Here is a 20,201-nt window from a genome sequence, read left to right on the forward strand (position 1 = left end):
AAGCTGGGCTGGGCTACAGGCTGGGCTGGGTGGACCTCCTTCTACTCTGGGGCACTCACCTGTGACCTTAGCTTTGAAGGGGCTGCCCACGATGTGCTGGGGGCCGCCGTACTTGATGGCAATGAGGTAGTTGCCAGGGGCCATGGGAGTGTAAGTGACCACATGGCCCTCAGGACATTCCCGACAGTCCAGCTGCACCTTGGAGGGGCCGTCAATAGTGACGGACAAGGCTCCTGAGCCAGCGTTCAGGGTGTTCACAATGAACTCTGACGACACACCTGTGGGGCCAGAGGTAGCGAGGCTGTAGCAAGAAGCTTCCAGCCCAGAGCAAGGCTGGGTCCAGTGTTCCCTGAGCAGCTTCTCCAAGGACTCAGGCCCAGCTCATCACTGCACCTGCCTCAGGACAAGGTGGCACAGGACTAGGAGAACCCCGACAGTCCCCTTCCGCTCCAGCTGTTAGCACTTACCAGTAGTGCCCCCTTCAAGCCCGGGGCCGTAGGCCGACACCAGGCCTGGGTCCCCTGCCTGGCTTTGCTCCCCAACACGGATCTTGAACGGACTGCCAGGGATATGGGCACCATTGAACTTGACATCAATGGAGTGGACGCCGTTCTCATGGGGGATGAAGCGGATGGTGTGCTTATCTGTGGGGCAGAGGGTTGGTGGGTGACCCTTTGTCCTTTCCCCCCTTCCCTGAGAGTCCCAGCCTGGGCAGAGGTAGGCAGGGCCAGCTCACCACTGTCCAGCTCGGAGACGTAGCACTCCTCGACTGCGCCGGAGGGTGTGTGCACCCTGGCGTCAATCACGCCCCGTGCACCGTTCAGCTGCACCGCAAAGGACGCCGGCTGGTTCACCCTGAGCCCCGTCTCCTGCAGAGAGGCCACAGGGGATGCTGACTCCTAGGAGGGCCAGGTCTGGAGGGGCTGCTCTGTAGCCCAGCCCCACTCTCACTGTCAGCCCCACTCAGAGGGAAGGCTTTCGACAGACTGGGTTGGGAGGTGGGAAGCGGGCCAGATCTGTGACCCTCTGCATCCACCTGCTATGAGGTGAGCACCAGCCTAGCCATGACAAGCATGGCGGTGGTGGGGGAAAAAGACGGTGTGCCCTTGTGCAGGCTAGGGAAGACGGCCCCAGACACTATAAAGTAGGCCTGATGATGAGCAAGCAAGTGCTTGACAGAGCTGTGTGGATTGTGAGCTCTGGGTCACTCAGATGAGGCAAGATGAGTGTAGCCTGGATGGGCCCAGGAGGGCTTCCTAGAGGAGGTAGGCCAGTGAGGAAGACTGGAAGAAGCCCAGGGAGGGGTCTAGGGGGAGGTGAGGGTGAGTCTAGGGGTGGGTTCCCTGAGCTGCTGCCAAGACGACCCTGAGGGGGCAGCTAGGAGGGGTCTGGGGGAGGGGACTGGGCCCCCGAAAGAGCTCAGGGCCTCACTTGGCAAATTGCCTATGGAGTGTGCCCTTAACCGTTGCACGCCTGGCTTGCACATGCCAGTATGGTCTGCTGAGAAGCTGCTCTGCACCTACTCCCATATGATGAAATGAAGACCCTGCTCATTCCTTACTGGAAATCCCAACAAGCCTCCCTGTGGCCAGCAGAGGACCAAGCCCAGGCTCTGATTTCCACATGCAGTTTACAGAGAGATGGGTCTCTCTGAGCTCACTCGTAAAACCTGCTTACTCTGATTTTGTATTTATTTTATGTTCATGTTCTAATACATTTTGGTATCTAGTTTCTTTAGAACTCTCAGAGGAGGTGGGACAGAGTCCCAGAAATAAGAAGTGACAGGTGGTGGCAAGGACAGGGAGACAAGACTCTAAAAGGCAGAAACAAGCCCTGGAGCCAATGAGAGCAGGGACCACACTCACTTAGCAAAGGGGGTGTGTCTCTGGGGCTTGTTTCCTTCTTCCTCCCCCCACAGGGCCCAGCCATGTGCTGGACAGACAGTGGGAGAGAGGGGACTTCTGCCTTCCACTGTCACTGCTGAGACCCAGCTCTAAGGGGGCACACACCTGGAGGCTGGTGACAGTGAGACGGCGGGCATCATCCGAGAGGGAGGCCACAGGCACCACGAAGGGGCTGTCTGGGATGTGTTCATCGTTGAACTTGATGGAGACCTCATAGTCACCTGGGGAAGGGAGGCTAGTCAGCCCAGGCCCCAGGATGGGGATGGCAGGGCGATACCACCTCCACCCGGCCTTATCCCAGGACAGACTCTTGGGACCAGGGATTAGCTCTGGAGACAAACACACATTCCCAGGTGTGTGGGGTGGAGGAAGACAGGGCAGAGAACAAGCAAGGGCCCAGGAGCGGGGGTGTTCTGTAGCCCCAAGTGTCTTCTATGGTTGGTGAACAGAAAGCCTGGAAGGTCAGGCAGGCCCAGCCCCCACGCCCAGCATGACACTCACCTGGCTCCTGAACAACATAGGAGACACCACAGGAGCCATCCTTGCGGTCCTCAAATGCAATCTCTGCCTTGCTGGGCCCCTCCACAGCAATGGATAGGCCTCCAGCGCCCGCCTCTCGGGTCCAAATGCTGAACTCGGCTGGGGATGGGGGCAGGGCAGGGGTGGCTCTTCAGCACCACCCCTGTGACCCCATTGCCCTGGCCCTCTCCCACCACCCCCCCCCCAGGTCCCCTGCCACTTACCTGGCATGCCAGCCACCCCTCGCTCCAGCCCTGTGCCTCCGGCCCGCACCTTGTGGGCTCCGCCTTCACCCAATGGCCCAACAGTGAACTGGAAGGGGCTGCCTGGCACGTGCTGGCCACGGTACTTGACAGCAACCGTGTGAGGCCCCATCTCCTGGGGCACAAAGCGCACGCTGTACGCACTGTCCTCCCCTTCCACAATCTCCGCAGCTTCTGTCTTGCCTGACGGGCTGGTCACCTGTGCAGCCATGTCCTGAGAGCTGGCCTCACCTGCAGGGCGTGGGGCTGTCAGGACCACACTGGAGCTGCTCCTGGCCCAGGACTTCTCTTCTCTCCTCCAAAAATCCCCTCCTCTGCTCCAACCAGGTGGCCAGCTGGTCCTGGCTGACTGCTCCTTCCCCACGCCAACCCAGAGGACAGAGGGCCCTGGCTCCCCGTAAGGACTCCACCCGGCTTGGCTCTCCCCTGCTCACCCTCCTGCTGCCGGGTGATGCTGCCGAAGGAGCCCAGGCGTTCCCTGCCCAGGAAGTCCCCGAAGACGGCGGGGAAGGGGTCTCCGCCCACCTGGGTGGACTCCTCCACCCGCACTTCCCGCTTGGTCTCCCCGCCTCGTGTCTTGCTGATCTCTGTGCGCTCTGTGCGTGTGTACGTGTGGCTGCTGCGTGTGAAGGTGCGTGTCAGGCGCTCCTGGGCTGACACCATCTGGAACCAGTTCCCTGTGGGGTGCAACACCCAAGAGGCGGGGTAGGAGGTGAGGAGGGACCAACCAGGAAGGAGACCCCAGGGGCTGCTCTGGAGCCAGGCCCAGCCCTGGCCCACGGGGCTCCTGCCTTGCCCAGGCTCTTCCCAGCTCATACCTGGAATCTTGAGGTTGAGGTCACAGGTGCTGCCAATGGTGGCGATGGAAGGTGCCTGTCTGCGCCGCGTGATGCTTTCCTTCATGCGGCCCTCGCCAGTGACCTTCACAGTGAAGGGGCTTCCTGCAGGGAAGAAGAGTGGTCAGGCTCTCAGACTGCCATTGCCAGCCTCCTGGTCTTCCCCGCCTACTGCAGCCCAGAGCCTCACCAGGCACATGCTTGTCAGCAAACTTGATGTTGATGATGTAGGTGCCAGGCTCTGTGGGGCAGTAGGTGACTTTGCACGTGCCGTCCTCCATGTCCTCACAGTTGATGTCCACCTTGCTAGGGCCTTCGATACTCAGCCCCAAGCCTCCGTAACCTGGAGGAAAGCGAGGGTCACATCTCCCTCGGTCCCTGCTGCCCACCACCCTCTGCCACTCTCCTCTTCTCTGTCTAGACTGTAGGCTCTGCACGGAGTGGGCACCCACTGTGCACAGTAACCGCTACTGATGGCTTGGGGGGAGGAGGAGGGTGAGCCAGGCACTGCCTCTGAGGGCCAGGGGGTAGGTGGTCTGGAAAACTCCCTAAGGCAGGTCTCTAGGACTCCAGGGAGGGCAGGAGAAACAGATGCTCAGGACAGCTGGACTTTCCCTTAGGAATGACATGGGGACATGCATGCCCCCAGGATGTGAATCCCAAAAGAGACAGAGGCGCAAGTGCAGGGAGGAGGGTCTGGCCAGGGGGAGCTGGCCAGGGAGAAAGAGGCACCAGCTGACACTGGAGACCCCTCGGGGGCTCTGGGGAAGGTGTACCTGCATTGCGAGTGTCCACGATGAACTCTGCTACCTGGAAGGTCTGTCCCTCAGACAGGCCTTTGCCCCAGACCCGCACTTTGCTGGCATCCCCGATCTCAGACGGCCCCACGAGGATCTTGAAGGGGCTGTTGGTGACGTGCTTGCCACTCTTACGCACGCTCACCACGTGCTCCCCCACCTCCTTGGGGGTGAAGGAGATCCCTGTGGAGACGAGGTGTCAGGCACGGCCCGGATGTGGCGGAGCGGCCCTTTCCTCCCAGCCTCCCATGCAGCGCCTTGCTCACCGATGTGCCGGTTGGGCAGACGCTTGAGCAGGCAGGGCTCCTCGTTGCCTGAGGGGGCACGGATGCTGGCGGTTAGCAGGCTCAGGTCACTCTCCGTGATCTTCAGTGACACGTCTGTGGACGTGCCCACGTTCAGCTGTGAGGTCCTCATCGAGTCATCCCCTAGAGGGGGTTTGGGAGTCAGGCAGTTGGAACTCCATGTAGGCCCTGCCCTCGTCGGGCTCAGGAGAACTGGCAGGCCCTGCCGGACTCAACTGAGGCCTGAGGCCACGTACAGGCACATGGAGCCTGAGGCCTGGGGGAGCGCGGCTTCAGTCCCATGTTAGCTGCCAGAGACCATCCTGAGCCCAGTACCCCAACTCTCCTCGGAGACCCTCTGCCGATGCCTCATTTCTGAACATGTCAAACCCTGAAAGGAACCTTTGTGTATTTTAATACTGACTCACGTTGTTTTGTGGAAACAAAACACTAGACTGGATCACACAGACCTGAGGTGCAGCCCTGGCTCTCGCCCTGATGAGCGTGTGGCTTCGAGCAAGTTGCTTAGACTGCTTTCCTTGTCTGTATGGAGAAATCACTAATACTCTGAAGTCTTCTGAAAGCTCCTGCAAACACTAATGAGATCACACGTTTCAAAGCTTGGGGGCAGTTGAGCGTTTCTCACCTGCTGCAGAGAACACTCTGCGTTTACCCCAAATGACCTCTTCTACCTCGAGGGGCTCTGCTCTCATGTATGGAGTGACTGAACAGGCTGGGCTTGAAAATACGTTGTATGCCAGGCACATATGTGATGCGTGTGCATATGTGGTGTGTGCACGTGTGTATGCAAGTGTGATGCAGGCTGCATGTGTGCACCCCACCTGTGATCTTGGCTGTGAAGGGGCTCCCCGGGATGTGCTTGTCGTCAAAGCGCACGATGATGCTGTAGTCTCCAGGAGCTGTGGGCAGGTAGGACACAGTGCAGGTGCCATCCTTGTTGTCCTTGCAGGTGATCTCTGCCTTGGATGGGCCCTCCACAGCCAGGGACAGACCACCTGTGGGTGGAGATGGGGGTGAGATAAGAGGTCCTGTCCTCTCCCCAACACCTGGCTGGTCCCCCATCCAGCCCTGTGCCTGCAGCTCCCCTCACCTTCCCCAGCATCCTTGGTGACAATGGTGAAGGTGGCCGGCTTGTTGACCATGCCGTGGCTTAGGCCTGGCCCGTAGGCACTCACGTGGCGGCTGTTGATGGCGTCCACGTAGAACTGCAGGGGACTTCCTGGGGGCAGCACAGGGGGAGGGGGCTGGGTCAGTGGTGGGGATGGGCTGCCTGAGTCCACCCTGGAGCCCTAGCACCTCCTCAGCAGCCTCCTTCCTGAGCCTGTGTCTGTGCCACAGGGACGTGACTTATGGGAGTCTGCCTCCCCGCACGGCCCAGCTTGGTGTCTGCACACAGCAGGCGCTCAAGACGCATTTGTTGGGAGCAGGAAGGCAAGAATGCAATCGCTGCGGGTGACTCCTCTCACCCAGCCCTGCCCCACTCACCAGGGATGTGGTTGCCGTCGTACTTGATGCCCATGTGGTGCAGGCCTTTCTCGGTGGGTGCGTACCTCACCGTGATGGTGCCGTCCTTGTTGTCAGTGATGTTGGGCCGTGCAGTCTTCCCGGAGGGCATCCGCACCTCCCCTGCCAGGCAGACACGGTTAGCACAGGACCCCAGTTGCCCCCACCGCAAAGCCCCCGCTGGCCCAGGCCCCCCTCTCCCGTGTGGTTCTGCTTCCACGCAGAGGCCAGGTGCCAGGAGACAGCCTGGGGCAGCAGGCTTGAGGCTGAGTTCCAGCTCTGCCCAGCTTGCTGTGTGGCCTTGGGTAGTTCCTGTCCCCTCTCTGGCCCCCAGTTTTCATCTCTAAGGTGAGGGTGGGCCTGGAGGAAGGCCCTGGGCAGTACCTGTGAGCTCCCCTTTCTGCACGGTGAAGGGGATGACCAGGTTGAAGGGTCGCAGCATGGACTCCATGGGCTCCACGGGCACCACGGGCTCCTCGGTGGCCTGTGGCGGGTAAGAGGGAACGGGCATTAGCTGAGGAAGGCCTGGACGCTTGGCCTGAGCCATGACTGAAGTCAGAGGAAGAGTTCAGGAAGGAAAAAGACGGTTAAAGGTGAAGCCCGAGCAGGAGAGGTGTGTCAGCTGCAATGGAAGAGGTACATGCCCCGCCCAGGGTCCACCTGTCTAGCCCAGAGGCCACGGCCCCATTCAGAGTCCACCTGTCCCACCTGGGGTCCACCTGCCTTGCCCAGGGTCCACCTGCCCAGCCTGGCTCCCTGCTGCTCCCCGAGAGGCCCCAAACAGTGCCCAGCCCTGGCTGCTGAGGAACAGAAGAAAGAAGTGAAGGAAGGCGAGGGGGAAGAGGGCTCGCCCGGCGGTGGCGGCAGTACCCAGTGCGTGGGGTAGGCACCGGGCCGGTGAGGGGCGTAGGGCTGGTGCAGCTGCAGCACATCAGAGGGCTCCTCCACGTGGGGCAAGGGGTCACACGCCTGGGGAGGCAAGGCACAGAGGGCACGGGAGTGGCAGGCCAGTGCACCCAGCTCAAAGGACTGGGACCTGACTCCAGCCTGGGCTGGCCCAAAAATCCAAACTCTGACTCGCGGTGACCACGTGTGTTTGAGAGTAGAACTGCCGTACAGGGTTTTCATGGCTGTGACCTTTCAGAAGCAGACCGCCAGGCCTTTCTTCCAAGGTGCCTCTGACTAAGTTTGAACCGCCAAGCTTTTAGTTAGTAGTCTAGCACTTAACTGTTTTTGCCACCCAAGGACTCCTGGGCTGTCCCCACAAAAAACCAAAACCAAACCCATCACCATCAAGTCAATTCTGACTCATAAAAATGACTCATAAAAAAAAAATAGTGACCCTAAATTCTGGGACCCAAAATCCTGGGGTGCTCACAGGGCAGGATGGATGCCTCGGGTGCCTCACCCACTGCTTCTTCCTGCAGAGCCACCTCTGGGAACATAAAGCCAGGGACGGTGGGACTGAGGGTCGAGAGGAACATGCTAAGTTCCTCCGGAGCAGGCTGACCATCAGTGGGGCCACAGGCAGGGCTAGGCTCCCCTCTCGCTTTGGGAGACTTGGTCCTGGAGTATGTGACCCAGAATCATCAGATGTGGGCTGAGGTCTGTGATTCCGGCTGCTGCCAAGAGGGCCCAGGCCCACCCCCCAGCCCCCATCAAGCCCTGACGTGGCCCAGAGCTTACCAGCACGTGGAAGGGGCTGTTGGGGATGTGCTCGCCTCCGAAGCGAATGGTGATGACATACTTGCCCGGCTCGGGCGCTGTGTAGTAGATGTCAAAGGTGCCGTCGTGGTTCTCAACCACGTCTACATCGAGCTCAGCCCCGTCCGGTGTGGACACCGTGCATGTCACCTTCCCCTTGCCTGCTGCCTTGGCGTCCACTGTGATCACTGTCTCCTCCCCAATCTGGATACGGGGGCCCAGGCAGGCGCCTGCCACACAAAAGCACCAAGTCAGGGGCCAGTGGGGGCTGCAGCCAGCCCCTCCCTGTTCCCTGCTGCCCCACGCCACCCAGCCCACAGTGAGAAGAGGAAGGGCACTCACCCAAGCCATGGCCGCCAATGGACACTGGAAAGAAAAAAGAGGGTGAGGCTACGTAGCACCCTGGATGGGATGGGAGGGGGTGAGGCTGGTGGGTAGGAGGGGTGAGCTCGCTGACCAGCAGTCCCTCGGGACTAGGCCAGGGACCTGGAGGGCTTTGACGGGTGCAGGTTGTGAGCAGGGGCAGAGAAAGCCGGGCGGGAGCCCACCTGTGACAAGGCACTTGCTGGCATCCCCCGTGGGCAGGGCGTGAATGCGGAAGGGTGAGTAGGGGATCTCATCGCCACCGTACTTGATGGTGATGGTGTACCGGCCACTCATGTCCGGCAGGTAGGACACGGTGTACGTGCCGTCCCCATTGTCTCGAATGTTGGCCTTCTTGGGCTTGCCCTCAGGGTCCTATGAAAGAAGCAGAGGTCGAGGCCTGCCCGAGCCAGGACCAGACCTGGGGGCGGGGTGGCGTGTGGACTCACCAGGATCTGGACAGTAAGCAGCCCCTCCCCGGCATCCCGGGCATCAATGGTGAACTCCACAGGGAGGCTGGCAGGGATGCCTGAGGCGTTGAGGCCGGGCCCGCTGGCCCGCACCTTGCTGGCATCGTGGGCTGGAAGCACTTTGATCTTGAAGGGGCTTGAAGGGCAGAGGGGATAGACAGTTGGCTGGGGGTTAGGAGGGGGCATCCCACCCCATGTTGGGACTAGAGTCCTCCCCACACATGCATGGGCAGGAAGGAAGGGGGCCAGCTTCCATCCTGAGTCTTGGGAAGGGTCCCTCGGGGGCCATGTGACAGAGCCTGAGTGTTTCCTCTTCCTTCCCTGGGAGGAGGCTACGGCTTATTCGAGGGCCCAAAGGACACCCTCTACCAGCTTGCAGTCCTTTCTCCAAGGTGCTAATTTTGTAGCTTCATGCGCTAAAAGCTCAGCAGGAGGAGAGCCCCTGGGGCTGTGCTACAGGGCTGTGCTGACTTCAGACTGGAGAACATGAGCAGTCCAGGGAGGAAGCCCCAGGGGAGGCAGAGCAAGCTGGGGCAGCTGGGACAGGGTGAAGCTGAGACAAGGGCCCTGCCGGTGTGGCCCTGTGGAAGCTCCCCTGGGCTCAGCCATAGCATGGGAGCTATAGCTGGGCCTCACCTGCGTGGCACCTCCTGGTCAGCATACTTCACGGCTACTGTGTAGGGCCCATCAGTGGCAGGGGTGTAGTGGACAGTGTGGGTCCCGTCCCCTTTGTCACGCACCTCCACAGGCTCGGCCACACCTGGGCAGGGGGGCAGGTCAGCAGAGCCTCCTGGCACCCCATCCCACCTCCCCCCAGCTGCCTCAGACAGTCCATACCTGTAGGGCTCAGCACGGCCACCTGCAGAGGGGCCCGGCCAGCCTGGCTGCAGTCCACTGTGAAGGTCTGGGGAACCCGGGCCCTGACGCCGGCTCCAAGGCCTGGCCCTGAGCACTTCACCTTCCCTGGGTCCACCACATCCTTCACCGGCACCCTGAATGGGCTCCCTGCAAGGAGAAGGGCATCAGCCTCACCCACCTACCTAGGGGGGCCTCCCTGACGCCGAGAGACCAATCCAGGACTGGGAGAGCTCCTCCCACAGGCAGGCCAGAGCAACATGTAAAATGCCTAGGAACTTGCTAAGAAAACAAACAAGAAAAAATGAACTTGGCTGCATACTGAGGCTGGGCAGGCCTCATTCATTTGGGCTATAGGCCTGGAAAGAAAGGCCTTCCTAAATCAGTAACATGTTAAAAATGGACTATTTCAAAAGAACATACATTTTTGATGTTGTGGCTGATATAATTAAAAAAAGAGAGAAATTAGGTAAGTTATGGGGAGAAAAAAAAAATGGGGAGAGAATGTCCAATTTCAGTAGGCCTGGATTATGCAGTAACTGAAGAGGGGACCCCTCCCAGCTCTGCCCTGCAAGGGAGCAGGGAGATGGGGGTTCTCTGCTGTGCAGACACTGAGGACAGAGGCCAGGAAGGCTGTCCTCACCTGGACAGTGTCTGAGGGACGTGCACAACCAAGGTCACATCCCAGGCAGGGACTAGGACGCCAGAGCTCAGCCTCTTGGGGTGATTTGGAGGGGCTGTGGCAGCAGCAACCACGCCCTGGCTCCAGACTCTACCCTCAGGACTCACGCCTCCCCCTCCATGCCCTCCCCCCTGCCTGGGCTGGTGCCCAGCCCTGCTTCTGGGGGGTCCTCTCTTCCAACCTCCACATCCAGCCTCCTTCCAGTTCCCTTCTCACTGAGCAGATGCCCTGCCACCCTCTCTTCCCTGGCCCTCTCTGCACACCTGGGATGGGCCGCCCCCCGAAGGTGATATTGACATCGTAGTCTCCGGGGGTGAAGGGGATGTACTCCACAGTGCAGCTGCCATCCTTGTTGTCCTTGCAGGACATCTTAGCTTCTGAGGGGCCCTCAATGGCCAGGCCCAGGCCTCCGGTGCCAGCTCCCCTGCAAGACGACAGCCCCTCAGCTCAGCGAGGACCAGTGAATGGGGAGGAGGAAAAGGAGGGCAGGCCACTGGGAGGCCAGCTGAAGAGGGCTGGGCTACAGAGGTTGACCTGGGACACTGGGGAAGGTTTGTCCCTGCGTCAGCCTTTGAGAGAGGATGAGGTGGGGGTGAGGTGCACACAGAAGGACAAAGAGGCAGGGTGCCCTCAGTCTCAGGGTCAAGGTCGAGAAGGAAAGCATACCTGGTCTCCACAGTGAAGCGGTTGGCCTTGTTGACCAAGCCGCCCTCCAGGCCTGGCCCAAAGGCCCGGACTCTGGTGGGGTCGCAGCCCTCTGTCACGCCCACTCGGAAGGGGCTCTTGGGTACAGCTACGTCATCATACCGCACCTCCACCAAGTGCACACCTGGAGACCAAGGCACATAGTCAGTGGTGAGGGGTGAACCCACCCAGCCCTGCCCGCCCCAGAATGCTGTGACCCAGACCCCTTGTCCCCCAGGCGGCCCCTCACCCTCTTCGTAGGCCGTGTACTGCACTCTGTAGGTGCCATCCCCATTGTCTGTCACGTAGGTGTCCGTCTTGGCGCCCGAGGGATTGAGCACGCGCGCCGTCACATGGTTCCCTCCCATGGCTGTTAGGGATCTTGCGTCCACAGTGAACTCGGTGGTCACCTCACGCAGGACACCTGGGTCCCAGGAGAGGAGAGCTCAGTGTGGCGTGGGGGCAGCCCTCACAGATGCTCACCCCACCCCAGGGCTGCCCTTCCCCTCAGCTTGCTAGCTTCCAGCTGAGCTCCAGCCACCCGCTCTCTCCCCTGGGAGCTCCCAGACCCTGGTCCACAGCTTCTGCCTTAACACCAGTGCCACACGGTGACATCCTGTTCACCTCAGCCTCCCCCAAAAGGCTGTGGGCCCTAGAGGGTAGGTCTGGGTCTCACATTGCTCTGCACCAGCCCCCAGCCCAGCACATGGACATTCACACCTAACTGGACTGAGTGGACTATCTCCTGCCACCCTCTCCCTCGGCACCCTCTACAGCAGTGTTCTTAGCTTTTTTGGATCCAAAACAAAAAACACCAAACCAGCTGAGGTGAAGTTGATCCCAACTCATGGAGACCCCATGTTAGAACTGTGCTCCATAGGGTTTTCAGTGGCTGATTTTTTTGAAGTAGATCGACAGGCCTTTCTTCCAAAGGCACCTCTGGGTAGATCTGAACCACCAACCTTTCACTTAGTACGTTAGTAGCAACTCCTTGTTTTGGACCAGGTACCCCTTAATCTGATGAAAGTGGAGGATCTTCCCAGAAAACGCCCGTGGGTAGACATAATTGGGTCACAAGAGCAGATTCGAGTTTCCCCTTCACGCCCTGCCCTTCCCCTGGGCTTCTCCTCCGAACTGTCTGAGCCCCTCAGGACTCTGGAGCTTCCCCTAGGTCCCTTCCTTTGCTCCACTGCTTCCTGAGCCCTCAGCCCCTCCTCTCACTCACCATGTGGCTCCACACCAGGTCCAAAGACCTTGATGCCGCTGGTGTCAACGGCAGGCTGCACGTGGACGCGGGTGGGGAACTTGGGCACGGGGTGCCCGCCATACTTGATAGTGATGGTATAGGTGCCAGGGAAGGCGGGGCTGTAGGTGATGTGGTAGGTGCCGTCAGCGTTGTTGTGGATTAGCACCTCAGCCTTGACGCCGGCGTCCGAGAGGATCTCAATGGTCAGCTCAGCCTCACCCGCCTCCGAGCAGTCCACAGTGAAGGTGGCCGCCTCGCCAACCTTGCCACGCTCCAGGCCTGGCCCACTGGCCCGCACCTTGCTTGGGTCGAACACGGGCCGGATGGTGGCCTTGAAGGGTGAGCCAGGGATGTGGGTTTCAGCGAACAGGATGTTGATGGTGTACTCGCCTGGCTCTGTAGGCAGGTAGCTGACGGCACATGAGCCGTCACCATTGTCCTGGCACTCGATCTTGGCCTCGCAGGGACCCTCCACGGTCAGCCCCAGGCCACCTGTGCCTGCCCCTTTGGTGTCGATGGAGAATGGTGCTGGGGTGCCCACCAGCCCGCCCTTGAGACCAGGGCCATAAGCACAAACCTGGGGGGAGAAGCAGGGTGTGTGGGTCCCCTACACCTGGCTGCTCCCATGCCCCACCCTCTTTCTAGCTCCCCACCCAGCTAAGCCCCTTCAGACATAGCAGCTACTTCAGACTGACTACTTCGTGTTACTCCTTATAACAAGTCCAGGTGAGGAAAAAGGGGCAGAGAGAGAGAAAGAATCTGTCCAGTTAGTGGATCTGATACTCAAGACCAGCCTGGCTCCAAGACTGGGCTCTTAATCACAAAGATGTCTCAGGGCAGGTCCTGGTTACCCTGGTACACAAGTCCTTTTGGCTTCTGTCCCCGTGATTCACCCATCCCCACACCAACCACCTGCCTCCACCAGCCCTGTCTCCTCACCTTGGAGGGGTCAGGCGGCAGGACACCCTCCACGGTGAAGGGGCTGCCGGGTACCAGGTGGCCATCGTAGGTGATATCCACCTTGTAGGGGCCCTCCTCAGGGGGCATGTAGCGCACAGCCTGGGTGTCAGCCCCACCCCCAGGCTCCAGCTTACAGGGGATGGGCCGTCTTGAGGGTGAAGTCATCCGGACATCCAGCTGGCCCTGACCGCCAGCCCCGCGTGTGGTCACAGAGAATGCCTGCTCTTGCCCCACAGCCACCTCTGCAGAGGGGACAGGGTGCACCATGAGCAGACCCCAGCCCACCCCACCCCAGCAACCCTCACTCCCAGGGCAGCTCTTGCTCCACTTACTGCTGTTGAGGCCTTGAACTTTGACTTTGCTGAGGTCCAGTGGGGGTGCCACATTCACCACAAAGGGGCTCTTGGGAACAGGGTCCCCACCATAAGTGACTGTCACAGCCATGTTGCCCTATTGGGTACAAGAGTAGGTCAGAACTGGGTGGCTCAGACACAGTCCAGCACTGTCCCTTTGGCTTAGAGGTCCAGAGCAAGAGAGAGGACAGGGAAGCAGCAAAGGGGCCAAGGATGCAGAATGGGTCCCACGAGATGCGAGGGAGGAGACCGGGCCCCAGGCTGGCCAGGACAGGTGGGGTGGGTGGGGGACACACCTGCTGGACAGCCGTGTACTTGACCGTGTAGGAGTAGTCGTGGTTGTCGATGATCTCAAAGTCCCGCACAGCCTCACCCTTGGCCGCCCCAGCAAAGTGCACGTCCAACTTGGCCTTGCCAGCGCCCTTGGTCAGCACCGTGAAGTGAGTGGGCTTCCCAACTTCCACACCTGGGGAGCCCCCCAGAGATGGTAGTGAGGTCCTGGTGGCTGCATAACCTCAGCCCATTGAGCCTGACCCCTGCCCAGATGCCTACCTGTGCGGTTCAGCCCGGGGCCCTCAGCCTTGACCTTGCTGGCATCATGGGAGGGGTCCACCTTGATGTGGAAGGGACTGGCAGGGATCTCCTGGATGGAGGAAGGCTCGGTCAGGGGGGCCGCACCCCTGATCTGGGCTGATCATGGAGGCAGGATGTTCCCAGACGACCCACTGTGGACTAGGGCAACCTCTCAAAGGGCCCCCTCAGCTTCCTCTGCATCCACCATCTGCAGCCAGGAAGTTCCCGATACATGCCTGTGGACCTGTATTGCCCCACCTCTCCCCTGCCCCAAGCGACAGTATCTCAAACCGCCTGCTCCGCGAAGGGACGGGGTACCTGGTTGGCAAACAGCACCATGATGGTATAGCGGCCGGGCCCCGGGGGCGTATATTTGACGGTGAAGGTGTCATTGTCATTCTTGATGATGTCAAAGTCAATGTCAGCCTCTGCAGGGCCCACCACGCCAGGGGCGCACTTGATGCCAATGCTCACATCGCCTGAGGAGAGGCAGTACTTAGCTGTGAGTAGGGGGCTCAACAACCACCCCCAACTGACGAGTCCCACTAGAGCGCAGCTGCCGGAAACAGGCTCTGGTCAGAGCCGCGGCCCCACACACCCCAGCCCCACCCCCAAGCCCCTGGCCCACCCCCCACTCCAGGGCTGGCCTCACACCTTGGCCGGCCTCGCTGCAGTCCACCGTGAAGTAGGTGGGTTCGTTGGCCTTGAGGCCTGTCTTCTCCACGCCAGGGCCATACACCTTCACTCGCTCGGGGTGACTGCCCTCTCCCACATTTACCTGTGGGGAGGAAGCAATGCTCAGCACAGTACCTCTCCTTCAAAGCCTACGCCCTCCCCAGTACTACCCGCCCCAGCCTTGGACCAGTTTTAGCCTCCTCCTGGAGGCCTTCAGATGGGGAGGGGTGGCGGGACCCAGGGACAACCAATGTATCCTGCGTGGGGCTCCACCCTTCCTCTGGGACTTCTGGCAATGAGCGTGGGGCAGGGCATGGAGGACCAACCCGGAAGGGGCTCTTGGGCACGTTGACGCCTCCCCAGGAGATGATGATGGTGTGCTTGATGGGCTTGGTGGGCACGTAGGAGCAGCGGAAGGTGCCATCACCGTTGGGGATCACCTTGACGTCGATGGGGCAGCCCTCGGCATCCTGCAGACATCCCCCAAGCAGGGTTCAGAGTGGGCTTTGGCCTCCTTGGAGCACCTGTGCCCTCTGTTGGCCTCAGGTCTGACTTGGCTGTCCTCTTTACACACCCCCCACACGTTCACTGCCCCTCAGCACCCCACTGACGACAGGTGCAGGCAAGCCCAGTGCCACGTGCTCTAGTGGCCAGAGACCACCCTGCGAACCAGGAGATCTGGGTCCAGGCCATCTTCGAGGCCTTTCTCATTTCTGAAGTGTGTAGGTGGGGGGAGAAAAACAACCCAAAACAAATCCATTGCTGGGGAATCCATTCAGACTCATGGCGACCCCATGTGTTACAGTTGCTGGGAAAGAGGTTAGTTCCTAAATCCTGAATAACGACCTTTTAAAGACGAATCATCTACTTGACCCTTCAAGGATACGTTCATTAACCTCTAGGGGACAATGGACACCAGTTTGAGAAACCGACTCAGGAAACCAGTGTCTTATTCAATGAAATCGTCCTTCCATGACAAATTATTGGTGCAAATGTAAGTACTATTATCATAATCATTAAAGTACGTTTTTGAAAGAAGCACAATGGTGGCACAATGGTTAAAGTGCTCATGCTTGGCTGCTAAAGGAAAGGTGGCAGTTCAAAACCACCAGCTGCTCCTCAGGAGAAAAGACTTGGCAATCTGCTCCCTTAAAAACTTACAGCCTACGAAACCCTATGGCGTAGTTCTACTCTGTTCTATAGGGCTGCTATGAGTCGGAATCCTGTGGACCCCTGATAATTGGCCTTGACTTTCCCAGATGCTGCAGCTTCCCATCTGGAGGTGCTGCCCCCAGCCCCTAGCCCTCCCAGGGCTTCTGCTCCTGGTGAGGGCAGTAGAGATTGGGCAATGTCGCACCTGGGCATAAAGCTTCAGGTCTCCCTTGCCAGCTAAGCGGGCATCAATGGTGAACTCCGCGGGCTTGTCCACAATGCAGCCAGTGGGCTCCAGGCCTGGCCCAAAGGCCTTTACCTGTCAGTGGCAAGAGCAGAGGCTGGGTAGGGGCTGGAGGAGGGCCAGCTCCGCCCCCCAGGCCCAGCACGAGGGCTGGGGCTGCACCTTATCTGGGAAGCAGTCGGGCGGGGCTGGCTGGATGTGGGCAATGAAGGGTGAGTCACGGATGTCCTCGTCGTCACAGATGACATGTACAGCATACTCGCCGGGCTCCGTGGGCCAGTACCGCACGTCGCAGGAGCCATCGCCCTTGTCATCACACTCGATCTTGGCCTGGGAGGGCCCCTCGATGGAGAAGCCTGGGTGCAAGGTGGGGGGATCTTCCCCTCAAACCCTGGTCGCCCCTGTGTCCCATCTCCCTGTCTCATCCCATCACTCCCGAGCATTCCCGCCTCCTGTCCTCAGTTGCTCCCCAGCGTCTACACCTTCTGGCCCTCCGTCACCCCCCAGGGACCCCCAGCATTCCCACCTTCTGCCAACCAGCTACTTACCCAGTGTCCCCACTTCCGTGCCAATGGCCTCCACCACAAAGTCGGCGGACTTGCCCACCTGGCCAGTCTCCAACCCAGGCCCCCAGGCCCGTACCTTCTGTACTCCTGCCTCGGGGCTCACCTGCACCTCAAAGGGACTGGGGCAAAGGGGGAGCTGGCGTCAGTGCCAGAGTGCCCCTGTCCAAGGCGCCCTCCTCTCTGTCCTCAGGTTCCCAGGCAGCCCGTCTCCTTGCTCCCTCTCACCCCAAGATGGCCTGGGGAGGAAGGCAGGGGGTGACAGGGCTTACCTGCGGGGGATGGCATAGCCGCCCCAGGTGATGGTCACCACATACTTTCCGGGCACCACGGGGTAGTACTCGCACTCGAACACACCGTCCCCAGCCTCCCGTACCTTCACCGGCTCCTCTGTGCCCTCTGAGAAGATGTGGGAGTGGGTCAACGGTGTCAGTCCAGCCCCTGAATTCCCTTAGCCAGGCCCCTCAGTGGGTCCTTGGATACCCAGGCCCAGCCTAAGGGCAGAGCTGAAACCCAGGGCAGGGTCCACATGTCACCCCTGTGCACAACGTAGGGTGAGGGTCGCTTGCAGCTTGTAGACAGGAAAACTGAGGCAGAGAGGAGATGATGGGCCTGAGACCCTCTGGTGCGTCTGCTCACTGTGTCTCTTTGGAGAACAGAAGAGGGGTCTCCTCCATGGGGCGAGGAGCTGGGTATCACTGCTCTCAGGGAGCCATAACTACTGGCCCTATTTCTCCCTGCCCCCTCCCCAGCCCTGGGACCCAGCACTCACTTGGCCCCTTGACTGTGACCTTGAGCTCCCCGCTGCCAGCGCCCTTGGTGAACACCTTGAAGTCAGCCACCTCTTTCACACGCACACCCTTGGGCTGCAGGCCCCGTCCAGAGGCCCGGCAGGCATTGGGGTTGCAGGCTGAGGGCAGGAAGAGGAGGTAGGTTGGGGGTGCTGGGTGGCCCTGGACAGAGCCTCAGCCCCTCACCCCTCATCCCCCTTCACTGAGCATAGTCCTGCTGACCCCTCCAAGGCACAGGCCATGGCCTCATGCACCCCTGCCCTGCGCCCCTTATGTCCCCGCACAACTGGGACTGCTGGCAGCCATGCTGGGCAGGGAACTGGCTACAGCCTCTGGATCAGGCAGGTCCCAGGAAACCCTCTGGCTGGGATTCTAAGTCACTGCCACTTGGGACAAAGGCATGGCAGAGCCTGGACAGAGAGTTGAGCTAAGGGACACAGGAAAGGGTCATCCACCTAGAGCTATCATAGCACCCTTAGAAACTAAGTCATGCCACAAACACTCAGTGATGCCACAGAACAATAGATATTCCATATGAGAGGAAGTCTGGCCCAGAACACTGCAGTGGCACAGAGCCCAGACCCTGCCACTGCACACAGACAAAAGAATGGTGATCTCAGCCTGCCATGGAACACAAAAAGTGGCACACAACCCATTGTGGGGCCACAGACAGGCAGGGGATTGTAATCGCAGCCTGCCACGGAACACAGGCAATGGTACAGAACCCGGGCTGACCATGGAATCCAGGCAATGGCACGGAACCTGGGCCTGCCACACATCACAGGCAATGGCACAGAACCTGGGCCTGCCACAGAACCCAGGCAATAGCACAGAACCTGGGCCTGCCACAGATCACAGGCAATGGCACAGAACCTGGGCCTGCCACAGAACCCAGGCAATGGCACAGAATCTAGACTTTATCACAGAAATCGTCAGGCAAGTGGCAAAGACACTAGATATGCCACAGAACACAGGCAATGGCACGGAACCTGAAGCCTGCCACAGAATGCCACGGAACACAGGCAATGGCATGGAACCTGGGGTCTGTCACAGAATGCCACGGAACACAGGCAATGGCACGGAACCCAGGGCCTGTCACAGAATGCCATGGAACAGGAGATTCCACACTGTCTGGGCCATGCCACACAGCATAGGTAAGGCCGGTCAGCTATGGCCATGCCTGGCCCAGCCTCTGCTGGAGAGTACTAACGTGGGGCCACTCTCTTGGCCTGGCAGATGATGGGCATGGAGGGGGCGAGCGGCAGCTGGGGTACTGAGTAGCGGGGAGAGAAGCAAGTGGGGGAGTTACCAACTGAGGGCCTACAGGTATGTGCAGGTGCTTCCCACACACGCCCCACTCACATGGACTTATCACTTCCCCCTCAACCCTTCCAAGGTGGCACCTGTTCTGCCTGTCCTTCACTGAGGCCTCTTTGGGGGGCAGAGGGTAGAAAGGATGATAGGATGGGGTCTCTCCAGAGCCCCAGCCCTGGCTGCTCCTTCTGCCCATCTTTCACCTTCAGATAGCGCCCCCCCCCCACCACCCTATGGACTTAGAGCTTCATTTCCCATAAGTTCTAGGACCCAGAATCTCAGGGCAGCCTCGCTGGTCCTGGTGAGGGTAATTGTGGGGATGGGTGAAGGGCTCTTACCTTCCGCCACATGGACAGGGAAAGGGCTGCGGGTGATGGGGGCACCAGCAAAGGCCACGTGTACTGTGTGTGGCCCTTCCATGACAGGCCTGTAGGTGCAGCGGAACGTGCTGTCACCCTTGTCCTCCAAGGCCACCTCCACTGTGTCCCGCCGGCCCTGCGGGTCCACGATCACCACGGCAACATCCCCAGTGCCAGCCCCTGCCATAGACACCGGCCATCAGCACTCATTTGACACACAGCTGTCAGGGCGCCCACTTCCTGGGACCTCTACCCCAGCCCTTTTCCACACCCCACACCCAATACCACAAGCCAGGGGCTGCCCACCTGCCCCCCCAGGCCCATCCTTACCTGCAGTGTAGATATCAAAGTAGGTGGGTTTGTTGGCCACGTTACCCACAGGCTCCAGGCCAGGGCCCCGGGCTGACACCTTGCTGGCATCCCCCAGAGCCATGCCCACGTTCACCTCAAAGGGACTGCGTTCGATGTTCTGGCCAGCAAAGAGCACGGTCACCTAAGGGTCAGGGGTCAAAGGTTAGCTTCCAGGTGAGAGCCTCTGAGAGGTGGGGGAGGGCAGAGCAGGGCCAAGGAGGGTGAGGGGCAGGTGGTTGGTACCCTGGGGGAGAAGAGGGTTGTATGAGCTGAGAGGGGGTCCATTCAGCCTGAGCCAAGGGTGTGAACGAACAGGAGGGCAGATGAGGGCCTATGGGGATACCTTGTGCAATCCAGCAACCTTGGGCACATAGGAGACAGCATAGGTTCGGTCCTTGTCGTTGTTGGGGACCACCTTGGCCTGATGGGAAGAAGAAGATTGTAAGTCGTGGCGGCTGTAGCCTTTCCTGAACTCACAGCCCCACGCAGCCCCTATGGTGAGGCCTCCCCCAGGCGGGTGGCTTTAGCCAGCTCCTTCAGGCCATCCTCTTTTTGGCCCTGTGTCCTCCAGTTCCAGCCCCATGCTAACCCCTCCTGCCCCAGCGGTCCCCCGCACCTCCTCGGTGTGGCCCTCGGGATCCTCAATGTAGACCAGCACCTCGCCCACGCCGGCGTCCACAGTCTGCACGGTGAAGTGGGCAGGCTGCAGCACGGTGTTGCCTTGGGGCTCAATGC

General features: G+C 60.0%; 1 protein-coding gene across 2 annotated transcripts in view; it reads right to left on the reverse strand.

Annotated features, from left to right (window-relative positions):
• Positions 1–20,201, reverse strand: part of FLNC (filamin C) — a 29,175-nt gene that overhangs the window by 1,855 nt on the left and 7,119 nt on the right. Inside the window, exons 5-46 of one of the 2 annotated variants that reach the window (XM_003407260.3) lie at positions 20,083–20,201; positions 19,810–19,887; positions 19,446–19,608; positions 19,095–19,295; positions 17,424–17,561; positions 16,924–17,050; positions 16,637–16,773; positions 16,251–16,444; positions 16,050–16,163; positions 15,019–15,162; positions 14,672–14,795; positions 14,336–14,496; positions 13,997–14,087; positions 13,741–13,910; positions 13,424–13,541; positions 13,071–13,333; positions 12,111–12,708; positions 11,136–11,309; positions 10,868–11,030; positions 10,465–10,625; positions 9,502–9,669; positions 9,301–9,424; positions 8,644–8,800; positions 8,380–8,569; positions 8,174–8,197; positions 7,814–8,061; positions 6,998–7,096; positions 6,512–6,611; positions 6,110–6,250; positions 5,715–5,843; positions 5,446–5,619; positions 4,586–4,747; positions 4,299–4,502; positions 3,713–3,865; positions 3,505–3,627; positions 3,121–3,363; positions 2,648–2,917; positions 2,406–2,543; positions 2,010–2,125; positions 737–869; positions 468–644; positions 60–278 (exon numbers count right to left, since the gene is read on the reverse strand). In XM_003407260.3, the coding sequence (XP_003407308.1) occupies positions 60–278; positions 468–644; positions 737–869; positions 2,010–2,125; positions 2,406–2,543; positions 2,648–2,917; positions 3,121–3,363; positions 3,505–3,627; positions 3,713–3,865; positions 4,299–4,502; positions 4,586–4,747; positions 5,446–5,619; positions 5,715–5,843; positions 6,110–6,250; positions 6,512–6,611; positions 6,998–7,096; positions 7,814–8,061; positions 8,174–8,197; positions 8,380–8,569; positions 8,644–8,800; positions 9,301–9,424; positions 9,502–9,669; positions 10,465–10,625; positions 10,868–11,030; positions 11,136–11,309; positions 12,111–12,708; positions 13,071–13,333; positions 13,424–13,541; positions 13,741–13,910; positions 13,997–14,087; positions 14,336–14,496; positions 14,672–14,795; positions 15,019–15,162; positions 16,050–16,163; positions 16,251–16,444; positions 16,637–16,773; positions 16,924–17,050; positions 17,424–17,561; positions 19,095–19,295; positions 19,446–19,608; positions 19,810–19,887; positions 20,083–20,201 (6,930 nt within the window). The remainder of the gene's footprint in view (positions 1–59; positions 279–467; positions 645–736; positions 870–2,009; positions 2,126–2,405; positions 2,544–2,647; positions 2,918–3,120; positions 3,364–3,504; positions 3,628–3,712; positions 3,866–4,298; positions 4,503–4,585; positions 4,748–5,445; positions 5,620–5,714; positions 5,844–6,109; positions 6,251–6,511; positions 6,612–6,997; positions 7,097–7,813; positions 8,062–8,173; positions 8,198–8,379; positions 8,570–8,643; positions 8,801–9,300; positions 9,425–9,501; positions 9,670–10,464; positions 10,626–10,867; positions 11,031–11,135; positions 11,310–12,110; positions 12,709–13,070; positions 13,334–13,423; positions 13,542–13,740; positions 13,911–13,996; positions 14,088–14,335; positions 14,497–14,671; positions 14,796–15,018; positions 15,163–16,049; positions 16,164–16,250; positions 16,445–16,636; positions 16,774–16,923; positions 17,051–17,423; positions 17,562–19,094; positions 19,296–19,445; positions 19,609–19,809; positions 19,888–20,082) is intronic. The other variant, XM_003407263.3, reaches the window with a different exon arrangement.

The sequence above is a fragment of the Loxodonta africana genome, chromosome 8, assembly GCF_030014295.1.
Source record: "Loxodonta africana isolate mLoxAfr1 chromosome 8, mLoxAfr1.hap2, whole genome shotgun sequence".
Taxonomy (NCBI): domain Eukaryota; kingdom Metazoa; phylum Chordata; class Mammalia; order Proboscidea; family Elephantidae; genus Loxodonta; species Loxodonta africana.